At 42.3% G+C, this 21695-nt stretch overlaps 1 protein-coding gene across 2 annotated transcripts in view; it reads right to left on the reverse strand.

The window, feature by feature from the left end:
• Positions 1 to 17019, reverse strand: part of LOC126187547 (major facilitator superfamily domain-containing protein 6) — a 143214-nt gene extending 126195 nt beyond the window's left edge. For both annotated transcript variants that reach the window (XM_049928697.1, XM_049928698.1), the window contains exons 1-2: positions 16668 to 17019; positions 16174 to 16538 (exon numbers count right to left, since the gene is read on the reverse strand). In XM_049928697.1, coding sequence (XP_049784654.1) covers positions 16174 to 16538; positions 16668 to 16731 — 429 coding nt within the window. In that variant the 5' untranslated portion in view covers positions 16732 to 17019. The remainder of the gene's footprint in view (positions 1 to 16173; positions 16539 to 16667) is intronic.
• Between the last annotated feature and the right edge of the window lie 4676 nt (positions 17020 to 21695).

A 21695-nucleotide genomic window follows, 5' to 3' on the forward strand; every position in this document is an offset into this window, starting at 1 on the left:
CATTAAAGTTCAAGTATACCACATATTTTAAATTTGTCAGAAAATTTGTATATCTACACCTCATCACCTTAAAAAGGTTCTGGTATCAATACAATTTCCCACACCACAGTTCCAACTGTGGATGGTGCAGACAAAGTATGACTGTCGGTAAGCCTCCGTAAGAGTTTTAATTTCTTGTCGAGGACACTTAGAGAAATGTATGAGAGAAGAAGAAATTCGTTGAGTAACTCTTCTTGGACCACACTTCCCGTGGAATGTTAACAGCAAACCTCTCCATAATGCAAAACACTTCTCTTGAAAAGTATGCCACTGTAGTTTGTTGTGTGCTGTAATTATCTCACACTCAGTAAACAAATTCATGACAAAATATGCCAGACTTCAATTGATTCCTCTCTCTCTTCTACTAATCCAATCTGGTGATCTTAAACTGTCAGCCAATACTCAAAAATTGGCTGAGCAAGTGTTTTCAATCACTTCTTTCATGGATGAATTACATTTCTTTAAGGTTCTTCCAGTGAATCTCAGTCTGGCATCTGTTTTTCCTACAGCTAGTTCCATGTGGTCATTTCACTTTAGGCCGTTCTGGTCATGTCTTGCACTTTTTTCCCAATAACTTGATACACCTCATTGCTCTATGTCCTATGATAAATTTTTTGTTAGGAGGAGAGGAGGGTTCTTCTGCACCATTTGTGCAGAATCTTACATTTACCACATTAGATCAAGGTATCTTTCTACTGTTGAGTGATTACAGTTGATTTTTTATCCTGCAATCATTTGTCTCAATATCTGGCATTTTGGGATCCATACAGTGACTGAGTGAAACTAAAGTTTTATGAACTTGTGAACATGCAGTAAAAGAATTTTGGAAGACTGTATCCGATATTTTAACCTCCTATCAGCCACCCTCCATTCTCATGTCAGTATTGTCTCTGACAAGTGGACCGCATGACAATCGGATATTTGTAATTTTTTATATTTGTGTTATGTGAAGTTCAGAACTCAAATATTAATCTCCCAAAACAATTCAATGCAACTCTAAAAAAATTCTCCAGGAAATTGACTTTGAAGTTTTCCAACCATGATTAATAAGCTAAAGCAAGGTCAAGTTTTCTTGACAGGCCACTTGGCTTTGTGGCAGAAGGCTCACTTGCCATGTTGGGGTTTTTAGATTAGATTACTGGCCAACACAAATTTTTAAATAGAGGTGCATGTTCTATTGACAATTTCACGAAGTTTAAAATATGTAAAGATGGAAACAAATCAGTAGTGTTCAAGACTAATAACCACTGCTCTGAGTCTCATTTCACTCATTACTCCCCCCCCCCTTTCCCGTTAGTTTGAATACCTACGTCATTTAAATATAAAATTCTCCAAATATAGGCTAATTAACAGATATTAAATTGCCTTTTTTTATGAAAAATGTATGTGGTTTTTATTTCTAATTCTATATCACACAACAGAAAAATCCAGTTTTCATTGCAAATATAAATCCTTAATTACTGAGTCTTTATATAAGATTGAATAAAAAAAATTACAAATTAGTAAATTCTTTTTCATCCTTACACATTTTACATTTTAGGGAAATGTTCGTGGAACCTTAGTTGAAAATTTTGCCAGGAATGAGAATTGAATCCATGGCACATATGTGATAGGCAAGCATTCTACCACACATCCGCATGACCTGTCAAGAAAAATCAACCTTGCTTTTGCATATTAATGATTGTTGGTAAGTTTCAAACTTCAGAGCCAATTTTTTTAAGAATTTTTGAGACCTGCATCAAACTGCTTTTGCTAACTGATATTTGATTTATGAACTCCACATACCATAAATGCAAAAACAAAGGTACAAAATCCAGTTTCCATGTGGTCCCTTTGTGAGTGAGTGAACATATGATCTTGATCCACTTTATGTAAGACCAATATCTCTCAAGTCTTCTGGACGATTAGTTGGCACTGACAGCTCCTCACATTGCTCTTCTAAAGCTCATTTTCCCCCATTCAGCTTTTGTGTCACCAAGACCTCAACTTTGCTTAAATCTGTGACAAAGCTCCCTTTCCTTCCTTTGCAATTTACTAACAAGAGTACTGATCACATTGGATCTTTCCTATCCCTCATGACCTCATTGTCCCATCTGGTCTAAAGCTCTTTTGCACTGAAGTGAACACAAGTGAAAATGCCACAGATTGTGTTTGCTTTGCATTCCCTTGTGTTAGCTTGAATTCCACTGGTTGTCAGTCTTTTAGCAAATTATAAAATTGACGTTGGGTTCTCTTGTCTTCGGGGCTAGCAATACAGATCGATTTGGTTGTTATTGACATGAGTTGCATAAGTGGTCTGGAAGAATGTAATGTTGCTGACAGAAGAATATACAAGTGCTTTTGAGATTGAAGAGATTTCAGCACAAATGCCAAGCCAAAAGAGGTACGACTAGTACAAAACTGCCAACGCACCTAAAGGTTCTACTGGAGCCAAGAGAAATACAGTAAATTCATTAGATGCTTGCTTCAGGCAGGATCAAAGTGAAAGCACAAGCTTTTTAATTCTTTTTATTAAAAAGGGAAAGCACAATAAATTTCCTCGAGAGTAAATAAGTGTGAATAATTTACAAGACTTTCCCAGTGATTTACAGGCATCTCGTAGAATTGGGTGTACTGCCAGACACTGTAACTCAGCATCTTCATCTAGTGTTTCGTGAGACTGGTCACTTTGCTGACTGGGTTGCATATTCATGCCTAGATAGTGCCCGCTATGCCATCCACACCCGCTGGGGCTGTTTCTTGCAGTGGTATTCGACTTCAGGCATTTCCTCTTTTGTCTGCACCCCTTGCAGCTGTCTCCCATGGTGCCAGCCATCCCATGGCATTCTGTATTAGGTATGTGCCCGCCAAGTGTCCCTAGCACTACAATGATGCTGATCACTGTAAAACTTCCTTAAGCTATTCACAACTACTGCACCTTTCTCTCATGGTCATGTCATCCTTCTGGCATTCTGAATTCAGTACGCCCTTGTAAGGTGTGCTTCCTGTGACATCACGCTGCAGCTGGCGTCGCGTATCCGGTAGAGGGCAAAGAGCTCAGCTGTGAAGACCGAACAATGGCCATGGAGCCGGTATTTGAAACTTTGTGCCCCGACAATAAAAGAACACCCGACCCCGTCATTGGTCTTAGAGCCATCTGTATAAATGAAAGTCATATTGATGAACTTCGAATGAAGTTCCACAAAACGGGAGTGGTAGACCGAACCGGGGGTAACCTCGTTTGGGAGCGAGCTGAGGTCAAGGTGAACGCGGACCTGAGCCTGGAGCCAAGGTGGCGTGTGGCTCTCACCCACTCGAAAGGTTGCAGGGAGTGAAAAATTAAGGTGTTGAAGGAGGCGACGAAAGCAAGCTCCAGGGGGTAGCAGGGCAGAGACATACAACCCGTATTGACGGTCGAGAGAGTCGTCAAAAAAGGAACGATAAGACGGATGGTCAGGCATTGACAGTAGCCGACAGGCATACCGACAAAGCAGTATATCGCGCCGGTAGGTGAGTGGCAATTCGCCAGCGCCAGCATGAAGACTCTCTACGGGACTAGTATAAAATGCTCCGATCGCAAGTCGTAAACCCCGATGTTGTATGGAGTTTAGGCGGCGTAAGATGGATGGCCGTGCAGAGGAGTATACGAAGCTCCCATAATCCAGCTTGGAGCGGACGATCGACCGATATAGACGAAGTAGGACGGTTCGATCCGCTCCCCACGACATACCACTGAGAACACGGAGGACATTTAAAGAACGGGTACAACGGGCGGCCAAATATGACACATGTGGAGACCAGCTAAGTTTCCTGTCAAATGTAAGGCCTAAAAATTTGGTTGTCTCCACGATTGGGAGAGCAACGGGACCGAGTCGTAAGGACGGTGGGAGAAACTCTTTGTAGCGCCAGAAGTTAATACAGACCGTCTTCTCGGCAGAAAAACGGAAGCCATTGGCGACACTCCAGGAGTAAAGACGATCAAGAGAACACTGAAGACAGCGCTCCAGGACACGTGTACACTGCGCGCTGCAATAGATGGTAAAATCGTCCACGAAAAGGGAGCCTGATACATGAGCTGGGAGGCAATCCATTATTGGATTGATCGCGATGGCGAAGAGAGCGACGCTCAAAACTGAGCCCTGTGGCACCCCATTCTCCTGGCGAAAGGTGTCTGACAGGACAGAACCCACACGTACCCTGAACTGTCGATCCATTAAAAAGGAACGAATAAAAAGAGGGAGGCGACCGCGAAGGCCCCATGTATGCATGGTGCCGAGAATGCCCGCCCTCCAACAGGTGTCGTAAGCCTTCTCCAAATCATAGAACACAGCCGCGGTCGGGCGCTTCCGCAAGAAGTTATTCATAATGAAGGTCGACAAGGTAACCAGATGGTCAACAGCAGAGCGGCGCCTACGAAATCCACTTTGTACATTGGTATGTAGGCGTCGAGACTCGAGCAGCCAAACCAATCGGGAGTTAACCATTCGCTCCATCACTTTACAGACACAGCTGGTAAGCGAGATAGGTCGGTAACTGGAAGGCAAGTGCTTGTCCTTCCCCGGCTTAGGAATCGGGACAACAATAGACTCGCGCCAGCATGCGGGAACAAGTCACCTCAATCCAGATGCGATTGTATGTACGAAGAAGAAAACCTTTACCGCAGGAGAAAGGTTCTTCAGCATCTGAATATGAATAGAATCAGGCCCTGGAGCGGAGGACCGTGATCGGCCAAGTGCGTTTTCGAGTTCCTGCATGATGAATGGGGCATTATAACTTTCACGATTCGAGGAGCGGAAGTTAGGTGGCCTAGCCTCCTCTGACTGTTTGCGGGGGAGGAAGGCAGGGTGGTAATAAGCGGAGCTCCAAACCTCTGCGAAAAAGCGGCCAAAGGCATGGGAGACAGCCTCAGGGGCCACAAGGACGTCATTCGCGACCTTCAAGCCAGAAACTGGTGAGTGGACCTTAGAGCCAGATAGCCGGCGCAGGCTACCCCAGACAACAGAAGAAGGAGTAAAACTGTTGAAGGTGCTTGTGAAAGCAGCCCAGCTGGCTTTCTTGCTTTCTTTAATAATACGACGACACTGAGCACGTAATCGTTTATAATTAATACAATTCGCCACTGTAGGGTGGCGTTTAAAGGTGCGTAAAGCACGTCGACGAGCACGTAAAGCATCTCTACATGCTGCGGACCACCAGGGGACCGGTACGCGACGTGGAGAAGAAGTAGGGTGAGGGATGGAATATTCAGCAGCAGCGAGAATGACTTCCGTGAGGTGTGCGACCTGACGATCGCAGCTTGTGAAGGTTTGATCCTGAAAGGTCGCCCTAGAAGAGAAGAGCCCCCAGTCGGCCTTGGAGATGGTCCAAGTAGAGGAGCACGGAGAGGGGGTATGCTGCAGGAGATGGATAACACACGGGAAGTGGTCGCTCGAATATGTATCAGAAAGGGCATACCACTCAAACCGGCGTGCAAGTTGGGGAGTACATATAGAGAGGTCTAAATGGGAATAGGTGTGAGATGTGTCCGAAAGAAAAGTAGGGGCGCCAGTATTGAGGCAGACAAGATTGAGCTGGTTGAAAAGGTCTGCTAACAGGGAGCCCCTCGGGCAGGATGCATCCCCCAAAGGGGATGGTGGGCATTGAAGTCTCCAGTTAACAAAAATGGTGCAGGTAGCTGAGCAATAAGTTGCATCATGTCTGCCCTGGTAACGGTAGATGACGATGGAGTGTAACGGTACAAATGGAAAATGTAAAAGTGGGGAGAGTAATGCGGATGGCAACTGCCTGCAGGTCGGTGTGCAACGTGATGGGATCGTAGTAAATATCATCCCGGACCAGCAACATAACCCCTCCATGAGCTGGGATACCTACCACAGGGGGTAGGTCAAAACGCACAGAGGTGTAGTGTGCCAAGGCAATTTGATCGCATGGGCGTAGCTTCGTTTCCTGGAGGGCTACGACGAGCGGACGGTGCAAGCGGAGCAGCAACTTCAAGTCCTCTCGGTTGGAGCGAATGCTGCGAATATTCCAGTGAATAAGTGCCATCGTAAGAAAAGGAAGATGAAAGAAGGGGTCACCTCGAAGGCCGATGAGGGCCTGGCTTCGAGCGAGCACTGCCGCCGCTATCAGTAGGCGGACAGTCATCGTCCATTGGGTCTATAGGTTCATCGGCCATCTTGGGAGGATGGCCGGGAGGGGGAGCTTCCTCCATCGGTGAACGGCCAGATGTTCGGCTACCAGCGGTGCGGCCAGGCGAAACGGATGACGGCCTGGGGCGGCAACCGCTGGGTGGCGCAGGAGAAGAAATGCGCCGTGGCGGAGAAGGAGAACTGTGCTTCCTATGAGCCTTCTTGGAAGGACGTTTGATGGAAGTACCGGTCGAAGGCTGGGAGGTCGAGGTACGTAGGAAGACTGCACGGGATGGTTCCTTCTTGAAGGCCCGTGCATCTGACTTCGGGATCTTCGACTTAGCAGAAGCTGATGAAGGGGCTGGTGTCTGTGGGGTGATGGGAGGAAGAGGAGACGTCGACCGCGCGATCTTAGCACTGGCCGAATGGACGACCGTGGTGCTGAAGGTCAGATCGCATGTCTGGGTTGCCACCTCCCGGGTAGTCCGAGGAGAGGCGAGGACAGTACTGTATTTCCCCACTGGGAGCAGCGTGGGCTTCCTACTAGCCAATAGCTTGCGAGCAGCCGAGGTGGACACTTTCTCTTTGACCCGAATTTCTTGGATACAGCGTTCTTCCTTATAGACAGGACAGTCGCGGGAGGATGCGGCATGGTCACCCTGACAGTTCACACAACAAGGAGACGGAGGTGGATAGTCACCCTCATGGGCATCCCTGCCACAAGTGACACATTTAGCCGCATTGGAACAAGACTGTCGAGTGTGATTGAAATGCTGACATCGGTAGCAGCGCGTAGGTGTCGGGACATAGGGGCGAACAGAAATAACCTCGTAGCCCGCCTTGATGCGCGATGGCAGCTTAACACTATCGAAGGTCAAGAAAAGTGTCCGGGTCGGTACAAGGTCATTGTTGACCTTTTTCATGACTCTATGGACAGCCGTCACGCCCTGCTCAGCGAGGAAAGATTGAATCTCCTCGTCAGTCAATCCGTCGAGGAAGCTAGTATAGACTACACCACGAGACGAATTCAAGGTTCGGTGGGCCTCCACCCGGACAGGGAACGTGTACAGGAGTGTGGCCCGAAGCAGTTTTTGTGCCTGAAAGGCGCTCTCAGTTTCTAGTAATAATGTACCGTTACGCAACCTGGTACAAGATTTGACAGATCCGGCTATGGCATCTACGCCCTTCTGGATAACGAAAGGGTTGACAGAGGAAAAATCCTTTCCGTCCTCAGATCGAGAAACAACGAGGAACTGTGGGGCAGGCGGTAGTACTTTTGTCACTGGTGGCTGGTCACGTTTCCGTTTTTGGGCAGAAGTCGAGAGAGATGGAGTGAAATCCATTGCGGAGGAATCCCCCGTGATTGCCAGCGTCTCCGATGGCGCGCTCCTTCCTTGTGGGGACCCTCTCAGAGGGCACTCCCGCCTTAGGTGAATGTTTACACCTCAGGTCACACCTCCCGAGAAACAGACGGAGGGACCAATCGGCATGGTCAGAAGGTATCAGCTCAGGCAATCACCCCTCCCCGGGCCTGGCCTTTACCAGGGGGTACGCGCGTGCCTTACATGTCTACCCAGGGCGGGGAATTACGCGTTACCCCGTCACCGGCTACGCGTGCGAACGCGTGGGTCGGCCTTCAGGTACGCACAGGGATGAAGGAAGAAGAGGAAAAAGAAGAGAGAGAGGGAGAAAGAGGACAGACTGTCTCAAACGCCGAGGCGGAGACCAGAGAAGGCAAGGAGAAGAAGGAAATGAGAAGGCAAGGAGAAGAAGTCAAGGGAAAGAGTAAGGAAGACAGTGAGGTGGAGAAGAACAAAGAAAGGAACCAACCAAAGGAAGGAAGAAACGAGAAGTGAAAAACCAAAAAGACCACAATTATAGGTCGTGGAACCGTCCGTCTCCGGACGCAGGCGCTAACTACCCCTGTGAGGGGGATGGACTCCTTTTAGTCGCCTCTTACGACAGGCAGGAATACCTCGGGCCTATTCTAATCCCCGGACCCGCAGGGGGCTTTTGTGCTGTGCATGTCCCTTCACTATCACATCGGAAACAGTGGACCTAGGGATGTTTAGGAGTGTTGAAATCTCGTGTACAGACATATGACACAAGCAACACTCAATCACCTGACCACGTTCGAAGTCCAAGAGTTCCGCGAAGTGCCCGATTCTGCTCTCTCATAATGTCTAATGACTACTGAGGTCGCTGATACGGAGTACCTGGCAGTAGGTGGCATCACAATGCACCTAATATGAAAAACATATGTTTTTGGGGGTGTCCATATACTTTTGATCACATAGTGTATGTATTTACATGCTCAGAAATACATCTTACTAACTAAAAGCTATTGGGAAGAAACTTGTTGATGATGAAAAAGATGGAGGGAGGACATTATATCATTGACTATGGAATGGTGAACATCACTGCCTTTCAGTGTGAGTAGATAACAAATCAAAAAAAACTAGTCAAAATTTTGTGAACATCTTCTACTTAAATAAACTGAATGAAATTGCAAGAAAGACACCTAGTAGATGCAGTTAAGAGGTAAATATTTAAAAAATGTTCATCACAAAGGGCAAGACTGGAGGATTTACGTTCTCATACATGTGCCTGTTGCGGAGTAAGAAATATCACATGGCATTCATGCTTGTGACATGTGGTCACTGGAAATTTTCTTGAGACCAGAGCTCTCAGATAAATAGCCAATATCATTGAGCACTAGTCAGACTAAAATCTTTCAATCAAATAAGAGAAGTGCAGCCCAGAGAGGCAGTAACTGTAATAGAGCGCATGGCAAGGGGATTTTTTGTGACCAATCTTTCTAATGCAAAAATCAAGCGCAAAAGGATTACATAGGGAAGTTACAAAACTGGCGACACTGTCAAAGGATCACTGGAAATTATGTTAAGGAGACTATTTCTGATCAATATAAATTTAGGAATGTGTAGTACAAGAATGAGAATGTGGTGATAAAACCCCTGACTTGATCACAAGTGAGAGAAGACAAATGCAGCATTGATGTCAACCCATATGAGACAATGAGGCGACACCAGACCTGACTATGAATGGGGGGCAACCACACCACTGCCTGTGGTTCTGATGTGATCCTTCAACTCAGGAATGGTGGCACAACATGTTCGGAACACTTCTTGCTTCAGGTAGCCCCAAAGGAAAAAGTCTGAACATGAAAGGTCAGGTGAGGGAGGTGGCCAGGAAATGTCACCAAAACGTGAAATTACTATACCAGGAAATGTCTGTCCCAAGAAATCCATGCAAATTCTGGCCACCATTCCTGTGTTGAAGGATCACATCAGAACTGCAGTCGGCAATGTCCCAGGGAATATGTTACTCCAAGTTATGGGAAGCTTCCAATGCCGCCTAGATGAATGTGTTGTGCAGAGGGGGGATCACTTGACAGGAGGCATACTCAAAAAATAAATGGACAATGACTTACACACTGGTAAATGGCATAGCTTTAACTATTAATTGACATAAGAGGTAATAAATGAATTACCTGCCTGATGGTGTGTTTTTAATATCCTACCATGAACGCTGCCGCACCCTGTATTACAATAATTCATGGAATATAAGAGAATCTTGGATGGAATTCATGGATGCAGGGAGCTATCTCTGGAGGAAGTGCCAGAAGAAATGGGAATTGTTCTGCAGTGGAACTAAGGATGAAACTTTTGAAGGCGAATTTCCTAAATACCAACAGGTAGGCCTAACCACAGGAGAGTCTGGAGAGTTGGGAAGGAATTCTATAGGCATACATAAAATATTGGCCTGGCCTCTCAAATATTTCGATGTTCAGGGAAGGGACATTGATTATGGATTAGAACGACTGTGATAGTGCTCAAAAGAACCCTTTTTTTTTCAATCTAATTTTGTTCTATATTGTTCGTTGAAATTTTGTTGGTGGCGGACGTCCGATTACACTTGTTCCGGTTGTTCGGTGATCCGTTCACTCAGTTTTTTTATTACAGAGCGTTGCCAGCCCTCTGACCGAACACGCTGAGATACCGTGCCAGCAACTTAAGTAGCTGTAGTAACAGTTTATACAGAAAGATGAACGTCTTGATATAGTACGAGATGTTTGCACTTCAGGAAATGAGCATGGCTTTTCTAGGATCTGTAAAGCACATAACATTCAGGAGGTGAGTTGTTCTGGTTAAAGGTGGGAAGCCTGACAAAATAATGTGGTGTACACAGTGAGAATTGAGTGACATATGGATCCCAGAATCAGTTCAAATCTGGTTCATGAGTGGAGCATAAAAAGAGATAACTTTAGAGGTTTCTGGGACAGAAGTATTTACAAGTGAATTGTGTATATAGGGTTATGGCTGGAAAACTAGTATTGCTCTCGAGTACAGATATCAAGACTGGAAATGGTAACAGACACAAAAAGCTAATTTGATTTTCTCAATAATACTCCCAAACTTGAGTATATTTAGTTTTGAGATCTGTATGTGGGTAATCCCCCCCACCCCTCCTAAACCATGGACCCTGGCATTCGTGGGGAGGCTTGCGTGCCTCAGCGATACAAACAGCTGTACCATAGGTGCAACCACAACGGAGGGGTATCCACTGAGAGGGGAGACAAACACATGGTTCCTGAAGAGGGGCAGCAGCCTTTTCAGTAGTTGCAGTGGCAACAGTCCGGATAATTGACTGATCTGGCCTTTTAACATCAACAAAAGTGGCCTTGCTTTGCTGGTACTGCAAATGGTTGGAAGCAAGAGGAATCTACAGCTGTAATTTTTCCTGAGGGCATGCAGATCTGCTGTATGTAGCATGGAGCACTGCATCAAACCAGTCTTTGGACTGAAGACCACCACCACCACCACCAATCTATCAATCTAGTGTTACAGCCATATAATCTCTACGAGTACAATATCAGTGCTAAGTTAATAATCTATATGTTTAGAATTAATAATTATGAAGAACTGTTCTAAATGAAAGAAAACCTGCAATAACTTGCTACAAGAAACTGGAGGAGGCAGAATCAATCATAATGCGAAGAGAATATACTGTAACTTTTTTACAGGAATTTTTTCAGTTTGTAGGAGGGTTTCCAGAAAATAAGTTCAGATCGGCCGCGAAATGGAAACCACTGGGAAAATCCGGTAAAGCTTTGCACAGATGTGTTGGGCAGTGTCTCTAGTATGCCTGTCGATCGTGCCATGTCATTCTTTTCAGTTTTGAGTGAACAGTGAGCACGTAAAGATGTGTAGGGAATATCGTCTCCCGCCAAGTATGAGGGCCTGGTTAGAGATTTCACCTGTGTCGTGCAGCCAAAATAACACAACTGTCGAGCAGTTCCTTCTTCATGCCAATTCTCGGCCGCACACTGCAGGGGCATTTTTGATGAAAAGTGTTTGATCACCCACAATACAGTCCGTAATTGGCTCCCCACCCCAAGAGTCTCATCTCTATTCACAAGAACCGCTGGCTATGAAGGCAAAACTTTTCCACAGATGACAAGCTGCAGACCAGTGCAGATAACTGTCCAAAAGCACAGGCAGCTGCTTTCTATGACGAGGATATTGGAAAGTTGACTAGAAGTCGGAGCAGCGACTATGTAGAGAAGTAGGTGGAAGGTGTACCTAACTGTTGCAAATAAAATGTTTCTGGTTTTCACTGTGGTTTCCATTCCGCGACTGATCGGAACTTACTTTCTAGAAAACCCTCGTATAAGGTGACCCTGTAAGTGAGATTTAAAATTAAACATCAGAAAAATTCTACACCATTTCTTCAGTTGGGAATAATTGGAAAGAATACTTAAAAAGTATCAAAGGGAGGATTTTTTATAACAATGATATAATAAAAAGTGATAATAATTATAGGAATGGAGGTGGTTGATAATGAAATCAATTTAGGGTGTTCTGTGATGGGCCAAAGTGCAGTCTTCCTGTTGTCAGAGATAATGATGGTCATTAGTATAATATTATAGCCCAATATCCAGTACCAAACAACAGTAAAGGATAAATTTGTATTTTCTTAGCAATAATGTTTTAAGTACGTATACATCTTATGTTGTAGATAAGTAAGGGGCAAGGAAACTGAAGCCACTGCAAATGTAAGATAGACTCAGTACATGGAAAATTCATGGTCAGCTGTTATCAATGAAAGCCAAGTAGTTGGCTATAAGGAAGAGCTGTCATCCGCAAAAGTCAAAGTTATTTTTACCAAAGGGGCAGAAACGCATGCTTCTTCAATTGTTTAATGAGGTCGACATTTTTTTCCCTACAGTCTCTCTGGATTTTAGAAGTGATAACAAATATGAATTAATGATATACAATGGGAATGCGTTGCAAATTTGGAAATGGGCCTGACGTAAAGAAAGTTTCTGACATGTAAACAGTAAGCCACTGTTTCAAATTTTTCTCGATCATGTTCAAAAGGGTTCATGTCTGGAGACCGTGCTGGCCACTCTAGTGGAGCGATGTCGTTATCCTGAAGGAAGTCATTCACAAGATGCGCAGGATGGGGACGCAAATTGCCTTCCTTGAAGATGAATGCCTCACCAAATATTGTGGCACTATCGGTCGGAGGATGGCATTCATGTATCATACAGCCATTACGGTACCTTCCATGACCACCAGTGGTGTACGTCGGCCTCACATAGTGCCACCGCAAAACATCAGGGAACCTCCACCTAGCTGCAGTCGCAGGACAGTGTGTCTAAGGCATTCAGCCTTAAAGGGTTGCCTCCAAACAAGTCTCCCACGATTGTCTGGTTGAAGGCATATGCGACACTCATCGGTGAAGAGAACATGATTCCAATCCTGAGCGATCCATTCAGCATGTTGTTTGGCCCATCTGTACCGCACTGCATGGTGTTGTGGCTGCAAAGATGGATCTCGCCATGGGTGTCGAAAGTGAAGTTGCGCATCATGCAGCCCAATGTGCACAGTTTGGCTGCACGGAAAGCATTATGCAAAATGGTGGCATTGCTGTCAGGATTCATCCAAGCCATAATCTGTAGGCAGCGGTCATCCACTGCAGTAGTAGCCCTTGGGCAGCCTGAGCAAGGCATATCATCAACAGTTCCTGTCTCTGTATATCTCTTCCATGTCTGAATAACATAACTTCGGTTCACTCTTGAGACGCCTGGATACTTCCCTTGTTGAGAGCCCTTCCTGGCACAAAGTAACAATGCATACGCGATCAAACCACAGTATTGACCGTCGAGACACGGTTGAACTACAGACAACGTGAACTGTGTACCTCCTTCCTGGTGGAATGACTGGAACTGATCGGCTGTCGGAATGCCTCCATCTAATAGGCGTTGCTCATGTGTGGTTGTTTTCATCTTTGGGCAGGTTTAGTGACACCTCTCAACAGTCAAAGGGACTGTGTCTGTGATACAATGTAAACAGTAAACGCTTATCTTCAGGAGTTATGGGAACTGGGGTGATGCAAAACTTTTTTTGACGTGCTCATTACACTTCCCTGAAGCACTCCTTATGATATCCTTTCTCTGATGAACACTCACCATTGACGGCAACATAGTGAGTTCTGTTATTTAAGGAGTCTTCAAGCCACTCACATATCTATGTTCCTATTTCATATGCTCATACCTTCGTTAACAGCCTGCAACAGGGCACTGTGTCAAATGCTTTCCAGAACTCTAAAAATATGGAAACTGCCTGCTGCCCTTCATCTATAATTCTCAATATATAATGAGAAAAGGGCAAGCTGAATTTTTCCAAGCAATGCTTTCTAGAACCATGCTGATTTGTGCACATAAGTTTCTCAGTCTCAAGAAGATTATTATATTCAAACTGAGAATATGTTCAAGGATTCTACAGAGAACAGAAGTTGGGGTATTGGTCTGTAATTATGTGGGTCTTTTTTTTGTGTACTGGAGTCTCCTGTGCTTTTTACCAGTCACTTGGGACTTTGTGCTGTGCGAGACATTCATGATTAACACAAGCTAGGTTAGGGGCCAATGCCTCATTGTGTCTATACCCAATGGATGAAGAAGAACAACAACAGTCTTCGGGTGCAGGTGGTATACCTGACATAACAGTAAAATGGTGTAGCGAAGTCCCTGTAAAATATCACTGACACAGTTACACAACAGTTCACTTGAATCAGGGACTTTCCCTTCTTGTCTAAAAATTGAAAATTGAAACCAGTATACCACAAAGGAAATATAGAAGAAGTTGGCAATTACAGGCCAGTCACTCTATTGTTTGGCTTCTCAATAATTTTACAGGCATTTTTCCATGAAAGACTTATAGGTTTTAGCAAATTCTGTCCATAGCACACTGGTAGTTTAGGAAGAACCACTCAACCAGCCCTGCTATTTATGAATTCTTGAGCAAAATTTACCAGAAAGGGACAATGGACAATATATCACTGGTGTATGCCTTGTGTTCAAAGACATCTGAATTACAGACCATGAAGACAGAGGCAAAGCTAACCTTTGCAAACGTAAACAAATAGTGGAAATATAACATACTGAATGTAACAGAATTACAAACCATTACCCAGAATACCAAGAAGTGAAATATGGTGTTCCCCATGGATCAGCACAGGGATCAGTGCTGTTGTTCCTATATGTAAATGACCCACAAGCCAACATATATAATCAAAATGATTATCAGTTTTCTCATGACACAAGCTTTCTCATCAGTGCAAAAACAAAAAACTTACCACAAGAGTATATAACAAAGAAGATAGCATAGCAAGGTGATTGGCACATTATCAGATAACCACAATTGAAGAAAAAACTGTAGAAATGGACTTCCATAATGTCAATGAAAAGGTCCCACAAACTATAAATATCCACTTGTCAAACATAGTTGTACACAGCTAAAAACAAAGATGATGTGACTTACCAAACGAAAGTGCTGGCAAGTCGATAGACACGCAAACAAACACAAACATACACACAAAATTCAAGCTTTCGCAACCAACGGTTGCTTTGTCAGGAAAGAGGGAAGGAGAGGGAAAGACGAAAGGATGTGGGTTTTAAGGGAGAGGGTAAGGAGTCATTCCAATCCCGGGAGCGGAAAGACTTGCCTTAGGGGGGAAAAAAGGACAGGTATACACTCGCGCACACACACACATATCCATCCACACATACACAGACACAGGACTTTCGTTTGGTAAGTCACATAATCTTTGTTTTTAGATATATTTTTCCTATGTGGAATGTTTCCCTCTATTATATTCATAGTTGTACATAGAGTTGACATAACAAAGTTTCTCAGGTTGTGGATCCAGGGCAGTGTCAGGTGGCAAATTCATATTGACAAACTCATTAAAAAATTGAGCACATTCTACTATGTGATGAGCATTCATGAAAGCTGCACCAGCAGACTGCCTCAAAATTGTGTACTATGTAAACATTCAGTCACTTCCTGTGGAGCTTCCCCTAACATTATTAAGCTATCCAGTATCCAAAACACAATCGTAGAAGATACGACACACAAACTGCAGTTTTCACAAAGTATTATGCAACTCAACACATCCACAACACAATAAATGTATCTCCATATGCACAGAACAAAAACTAAGCTTTGTCAAATGGCTTTCTGCATCTAGTAAAAAATATATTTAGAAAATTCCAAAATAACATACAGTCAGTAAACAGTATTATAGGATTCAATACTGCAATGAAGGCATATCTTAACCATTGCTTCTACAACCTGGAAGGGTTGTCTGATAAATAATAAAGTGCCAATACCAATACTAATTAATGTACCAGTATTATCCACTGAAACCATAGCAGCATTGTAACCCCTGAACCAACACTAATAATGCACCAATAATCTGCACTGTACCCTCAAACTTCACAAGAAAGAATTTTGATAGCAAGTCTCCAACATTAATTGGTCAAACGGCCTGAGATATAACGAATACCTCCATAAAAATGGTATTTTATACATTAGTTACATTAAATTCCAAACACTAAGTACGCATATAAGAGCAAGAGATTATCTCATAAAGCAAGAACACAGCAGAACTGTACACAACAAAATAAGAGATGCAAAAGGCGATTGTATATTCTACAAACCTCACAATGAAGAACACCTGAGCTACCATCTTCTGTAATACGTTCTGCATCACACTGGTCTGAAGATTTGTTACCACACACATTAATGAATGATTCCCCTTCTCCACAGTCAAATATTGCTACAGATTTTGATTCGACAGGTACTTCTGGTATGAACTGTATAGTAAAAAACGTTACTAAAACAAGTACTTCACAGAGAATGAACATCATTTTCTGACGTCGAAAATGGTCTGCAACAGCACCAAGTAATGGCTTGGCGAGCATTCCCATAATTGGCAGTATCGTGTAGATTAAACCAACAACTACACTGGAGAATCCAAGCTGTCGGGCATACGTTGGTAAGTAAGGCACCACTGGAGCTGTACCTGAATAACCAGGAAATGCATCTGTAGAGCACTAACCATAAAAAAATTTCACTTTTTATGCATTCTGTCAACTATAAAAAGATGACATTAATGGTGCCTCAAAAACTGACTTTTGTAAATATAACTTACCGGCGTTGAAAAGAAAGTACTGCCCTTTGACAGGGAGTAAATCTGTGTTAATTTTTATCTTCATTGTCAGTTTTCGCAAATAATGTCCTTTTATATTTATAAAAATCTTTTGGAAATAAACCACACGCGTGTGCTAGTCACGGGTTCACCTTTAAAATACAAACACTTAACCACCAATATTGGGCACTACCACATATTCATCGAATAATATAACGCAAACAAGACAATTAACTAAAATATGAGGGTCAAACAATATTTAAAAACATATTCCTTCACTGCGAACTGAAAGTTCTTCCTACACTCGGTACAGTGGTTCCATGCAATGTTTGAAATCTGTAGCACAACTTCAATTGTTTACGTTGGCTACCCTGGAAAAAATGTTCAGTAACACAGATAAACCACAGTGGGAAAATGACACAACAACTTCCACACACCGCACAGCACAGATGTTACCAACATTATTTTGTGTTTTTAAGGATCGACAGCCGCTGTGAATTTTGAAGGAAATCATTTTCCTGTCTTGGAAAATAATTTCCTTCAATGAATTATTTTGTGTAAAAGCCAGTCCCCTCGCAAATATCTGGCTCTAATAAAATATGCGTAGGCATATCGTAGAATGTGGAGTGAGAATGACATGAAAAGTGCACAAAACTGGATCCATACTGAATTAAGACTGCGCGACAGATTGCTACGTGTGGACGAGAGATCGCCGCAAATACGTCGGGCGAAATATGTTTGAATTAGCTGTTTGTTCAGTCTAATTTCTTTCGTATTTGCGTATAAAGTGAAACATAAAACGGTTGATGAAGTCAGTGCTTTAGCGCGTTCATAAGTGAATTTATTGAAATATGTAGGAGTTGCACAAGTTTGTGGAAAATTAAGGCCACGGATGACAGGGTCGAAATTGCTTAAATATCATAAACTGGGGTGAATAGGGACAGAATTTCAGGTTTTTAAATATCATAAACTGGGGTGAATAGGGACAGAATTTCAGGTTTTTAAATAATGAATCCGAAAATGCGATCTGATTATGAGTTTTTAATAATCAAAGCGGAAGATGGTATAGTCATTCAACTTTGAAACTGGGTATATTTGGTATTGCTTACTATAATTTGACAGCAAAGGACTTGGAAGAGCAGTTGAACGGAATGGACAGTGTCTTGAAAGGAGGGTATAAGATGAACATCAACAAAAGCAAAACAAGGATAATGGAATGTAGTCGAATTAAGTCGGGTGATGCTGAGGGAATTGGATTAGGAAATGAGACACTTAAAGTAGTAAATGAGTTTTGCTATTTGGGGAGTAAAATAACTGATGATGGTCGAAGTAGAGAGGATATAAAATATACACTAGCAATGGCAAGGAAAGCGTTTCTGAAGAAGAGAAATTTGTTAATATCGAGAATTGATTTAAATGTTAGGAAGTCGTTTCTGAAAGTATTTGTGTGGAGTGTATCCATGTATGGAAGTGAAATGTAATCGATAAATAGTTTAGACAAGAAGAGAATAGAAGCTTTCGAAATGTGGTGCTACAGAAGAATGCTGAAGATTAGATGGGTAGATCACAACTAATGAGGAGATATTGAATAGGATTGGGGAGAAGTTTATGGCACAACGTGACTAGAAGAAGGGATCGGTTGGTAGGACATGTTCTGAGGCATCACGGGATCACCAATTTAGCATTGGAGGGCAGTGTGGAAGGTAAAAATCGTAGAGGGAGACCAAGAGATGAGTACACTAAGCAGATTCAGAAGGATGTAGTCTGCAGCAGGTACTGGGAGATGAAGAAGCTTGCAGAGGATAGAGTAGCATGGAGAGCTGCATAAAACCAGTCTCAGGACTGAAGACCACAACAACAACAACAACATAATTTGTAGTAATTAGCAATTATAAAGTGTCCCTATTTACCCCATGGTAGGGGTCAATCGGGACAGTGATAAATATAACTCACAGAACCCTATTGCAACAGACACGGGCAGCAAAAGGGACACGTAAAAAGGTTTTTAAAAATAAAAATTAACCTTTAATACTTTAGAATATTAAAACATCATTTAAACATATGTTTGCCTCATCTTATTAACGGTTCTTTCATGACTTGAATAGGCCAAATTCAGATACATCTTCTACAACTGGGAAAACATAAACACTATTGTCTTTGGAGTTTTGTCTCAAAAATGATTTATTTATTTAGCATCCATGTCATCGTACAAACGATATTGGACTTGTCATACATAGAAATTAACAATATAGAATGTACAAAATTAAATTGTCTATAATAAATGACAGCACACTTACAGTTTCTTTCCACATAAATGGTTTATAGTAATTTGTTTCTCAATAACAATATATAACTAGTTCTATAGATGGTAAAGTATAATAAAAGCTGAAACAAACAAAGACAAAAAATTTTGGAGGTTAGTTTGTAAAGTCATTTTCTTGGTGTTCCAGATATTCATTTATTGAGTAGCAACATTTATCAGTTGAAAATGTTCTAAGTTCCAATTTAAAATTTGTATTGTTCTTTAAACCTTTAATGTACTGAGGTAGCGCATTATAGAGGTTAATGCCCATGTGGCTTACATGCTTCTGAGTTCGTGTTCTTCTTACTTGTTATATGTGGAGATCATTCTTTTTCCTTGTGTTACAGTTGTGACAGTCTGCATTTGTGTGGAGATTGCTTAGATTAGCTTTGGTTAAGAGTACACATTTAAGTATACAGACTGATGGCAGAGTAAGTATTCCTAACTTTTTGAAAAGAGGTCTGCAGTGAGCTTGTGTCGGACTGTGGGTAATTATTCGAACAGCCCGTTTTTGTAAAATTAAAATGTCTTTCAAATTAGATTTTGAGCAGGCCCAGAACACTATTCCAAATGAGGCAACAGAATGAAAGTATCCAAAGTATGCCATTCTGATGCCTTCTAGAGTGCAAACAACTGCAATAACTCTCAGTGCAAAGCAGGCTGAGTTACGTCTGTGTGTAAGAAATTTTACATGGTGTTTCCAATTCATAACTTCATCTATATGCATTCTTAACACTTTTACAAAGTGCAATCTCTCTATTAGTCTGTTATCCAGTTCTAGATTAATATCTTCACCCTGAATCATTTTACCAAACTGTTTTCTTTGCATTGAGTGTAAGTTTATTTGCACTGAACCAAGTCTCAATACTTTTTAGGATTCTGTCAGTAGTTGACTGTAACGAGTTTTTAAAGTCGTTCACTATCAGACTTATGTCATCTGTATATAGTACAATTTTGGCTGTATCATATTGGAACAGTAAATCATTGAGATATATGAGAAAGAGTAGTGGCCCTAAGATGCTGCCCTGGGGTACTCCTAAAGGAACTTCTTTTGCTTCTGAAACTAACCTTATTTTTTGATTTGCATTTACAGTGGTGAGCTCTACAATCTGAGATCTGTTTTTGAGATATGACTCAAACCACATTTTAACTCTTCGTCTAATACCTACTGCTTCCAGCTTATCGAGGAGGATTTCATGGCAGACCGTATCGAAAGCTTTCGATAGATTTAAATTGATTCCTACTACACTTTTGTTTCTCTCCAAATTTTTAATTATTTCTTGGGTGTGGTCTATGACTGCAGTTTCTGTGCTTTGCTTTGCACGAAAACCATGTTGATTACTATTCCACATATGTTTTTCCTTTAAGCCCAACTTCAGTAATTCCACTAATAAAATATTTTGGAGCCCCCTTTACGCTCTCAAATTTCACTTTCACCCAATCCCCATTGTGTAATACCCTATCAGTAGACAGTTCTGGTTTCTGAGTAGGTGGGGAGTCTTCTCTCTTTTCATAACTGTGATCATTGTTGTCACCATCACTATCTTCTTCAGATTCATTCACTGAATTCGACAAGTCATGAACATGAACACTCCTGCCAGGTGGTATGTTCAGTTTCCTTTTTCTACCTGGTTTTGGCAAATTATCATCAAGCCCCCTTTGATTCTTTAAAAATTCAACCAGGCTGTCATTAATAGTGCCAGTGCTGCCTTCTCCACTTTCTTCAGATGGCAACATTCCAAGAACTTGATCTTCATTGGAAGGATAAACAGCAGTCTTCTTGGAACCTGAACAAATCCTATAGTTTGTTATAACATGTCAAGGGTTTCTTTCAAAAGTCGAGGAAAGTACTTCTTATCAATTCCTGAACACTTGTTAGTTCTGCTTTTCCAGTTCTCCAGAACCTTTCACCAAGCCTGTTTCAATGGCCTAAAAATTGCGACATCTAGAGGTTGTGTAAGATGAGTTGAGTTTGATGGTAAGAAAACACGCTCAATGTCATGTTTTTGCACAAATCAATGACAGCTGGAGACAGATTAGAGCTCAAGTTGTCACCAATAATGACTTTTCTTCCACCAAAACAACGAAAATAAGGTATCACTATAGACTCAAACCAATATAAGAAACAGCTGCCATCCATCCAGCCTGATTTACTTCTGTTAAACCTTGCCCCATCAGGACCACCTTCACTCCACAGATCGTACAGGTGTTTAGCTTTATATATCACGTAAGGTGGCAATAGTGTGCCATTGCCTGTAGCAGCAAACATCACGCTTAGGCTACATTGGATTTTGTTTGATTCATAATCCTGTCAGGATGTTTGCAGCCTCTTTTGTACAGAAGTTTTTTCTTTCTAGGGTCATCCACCAGGTTTGTCTCATCATAATTTAATATTTGCTCTGGGGGAATAACATTAAGAGTTATTTTCAGCTACTCAAAATAACGAACAATATCCTGTGAGGTAATTTTAGCCCAGCTTTGGGATATATTTTGACGTATTTGTGGAGAAATAGCTTTTTGTCTCTCAATGATAGATTGTGCCCAATCTGGACCTGGAAGATTGTTTTTAAATTCCTTCATTATTCTTCCTTCTGTGTCCAAATAGTACTTCACAAAACACTGTACGTCAAACATGCTTAGTGGATGTCCCCCATCTTCCACAAGTAACAATACTTTCCACAATCTTCACTTCAGTTGGCACACCAAGAGCTGTTTGTCCTCCCTTCTTA

This window comes from Schistocerca cancellata, chromosome 5, assembly GCF_023864275.1.
Source record: "Schistocerca cancellata isolate TAMUIC-IGC-003103 chromosome 5, iqSchCanc2.1, whole genome shotgun sequence".
In the NCBI taxonomy this organism is placed as follows: Eukaryota; Metazoa; Arthropoda; class Insecta; order Orthoptera; family Acrididae; genus Schistocerca; species Schistocerca cancellata.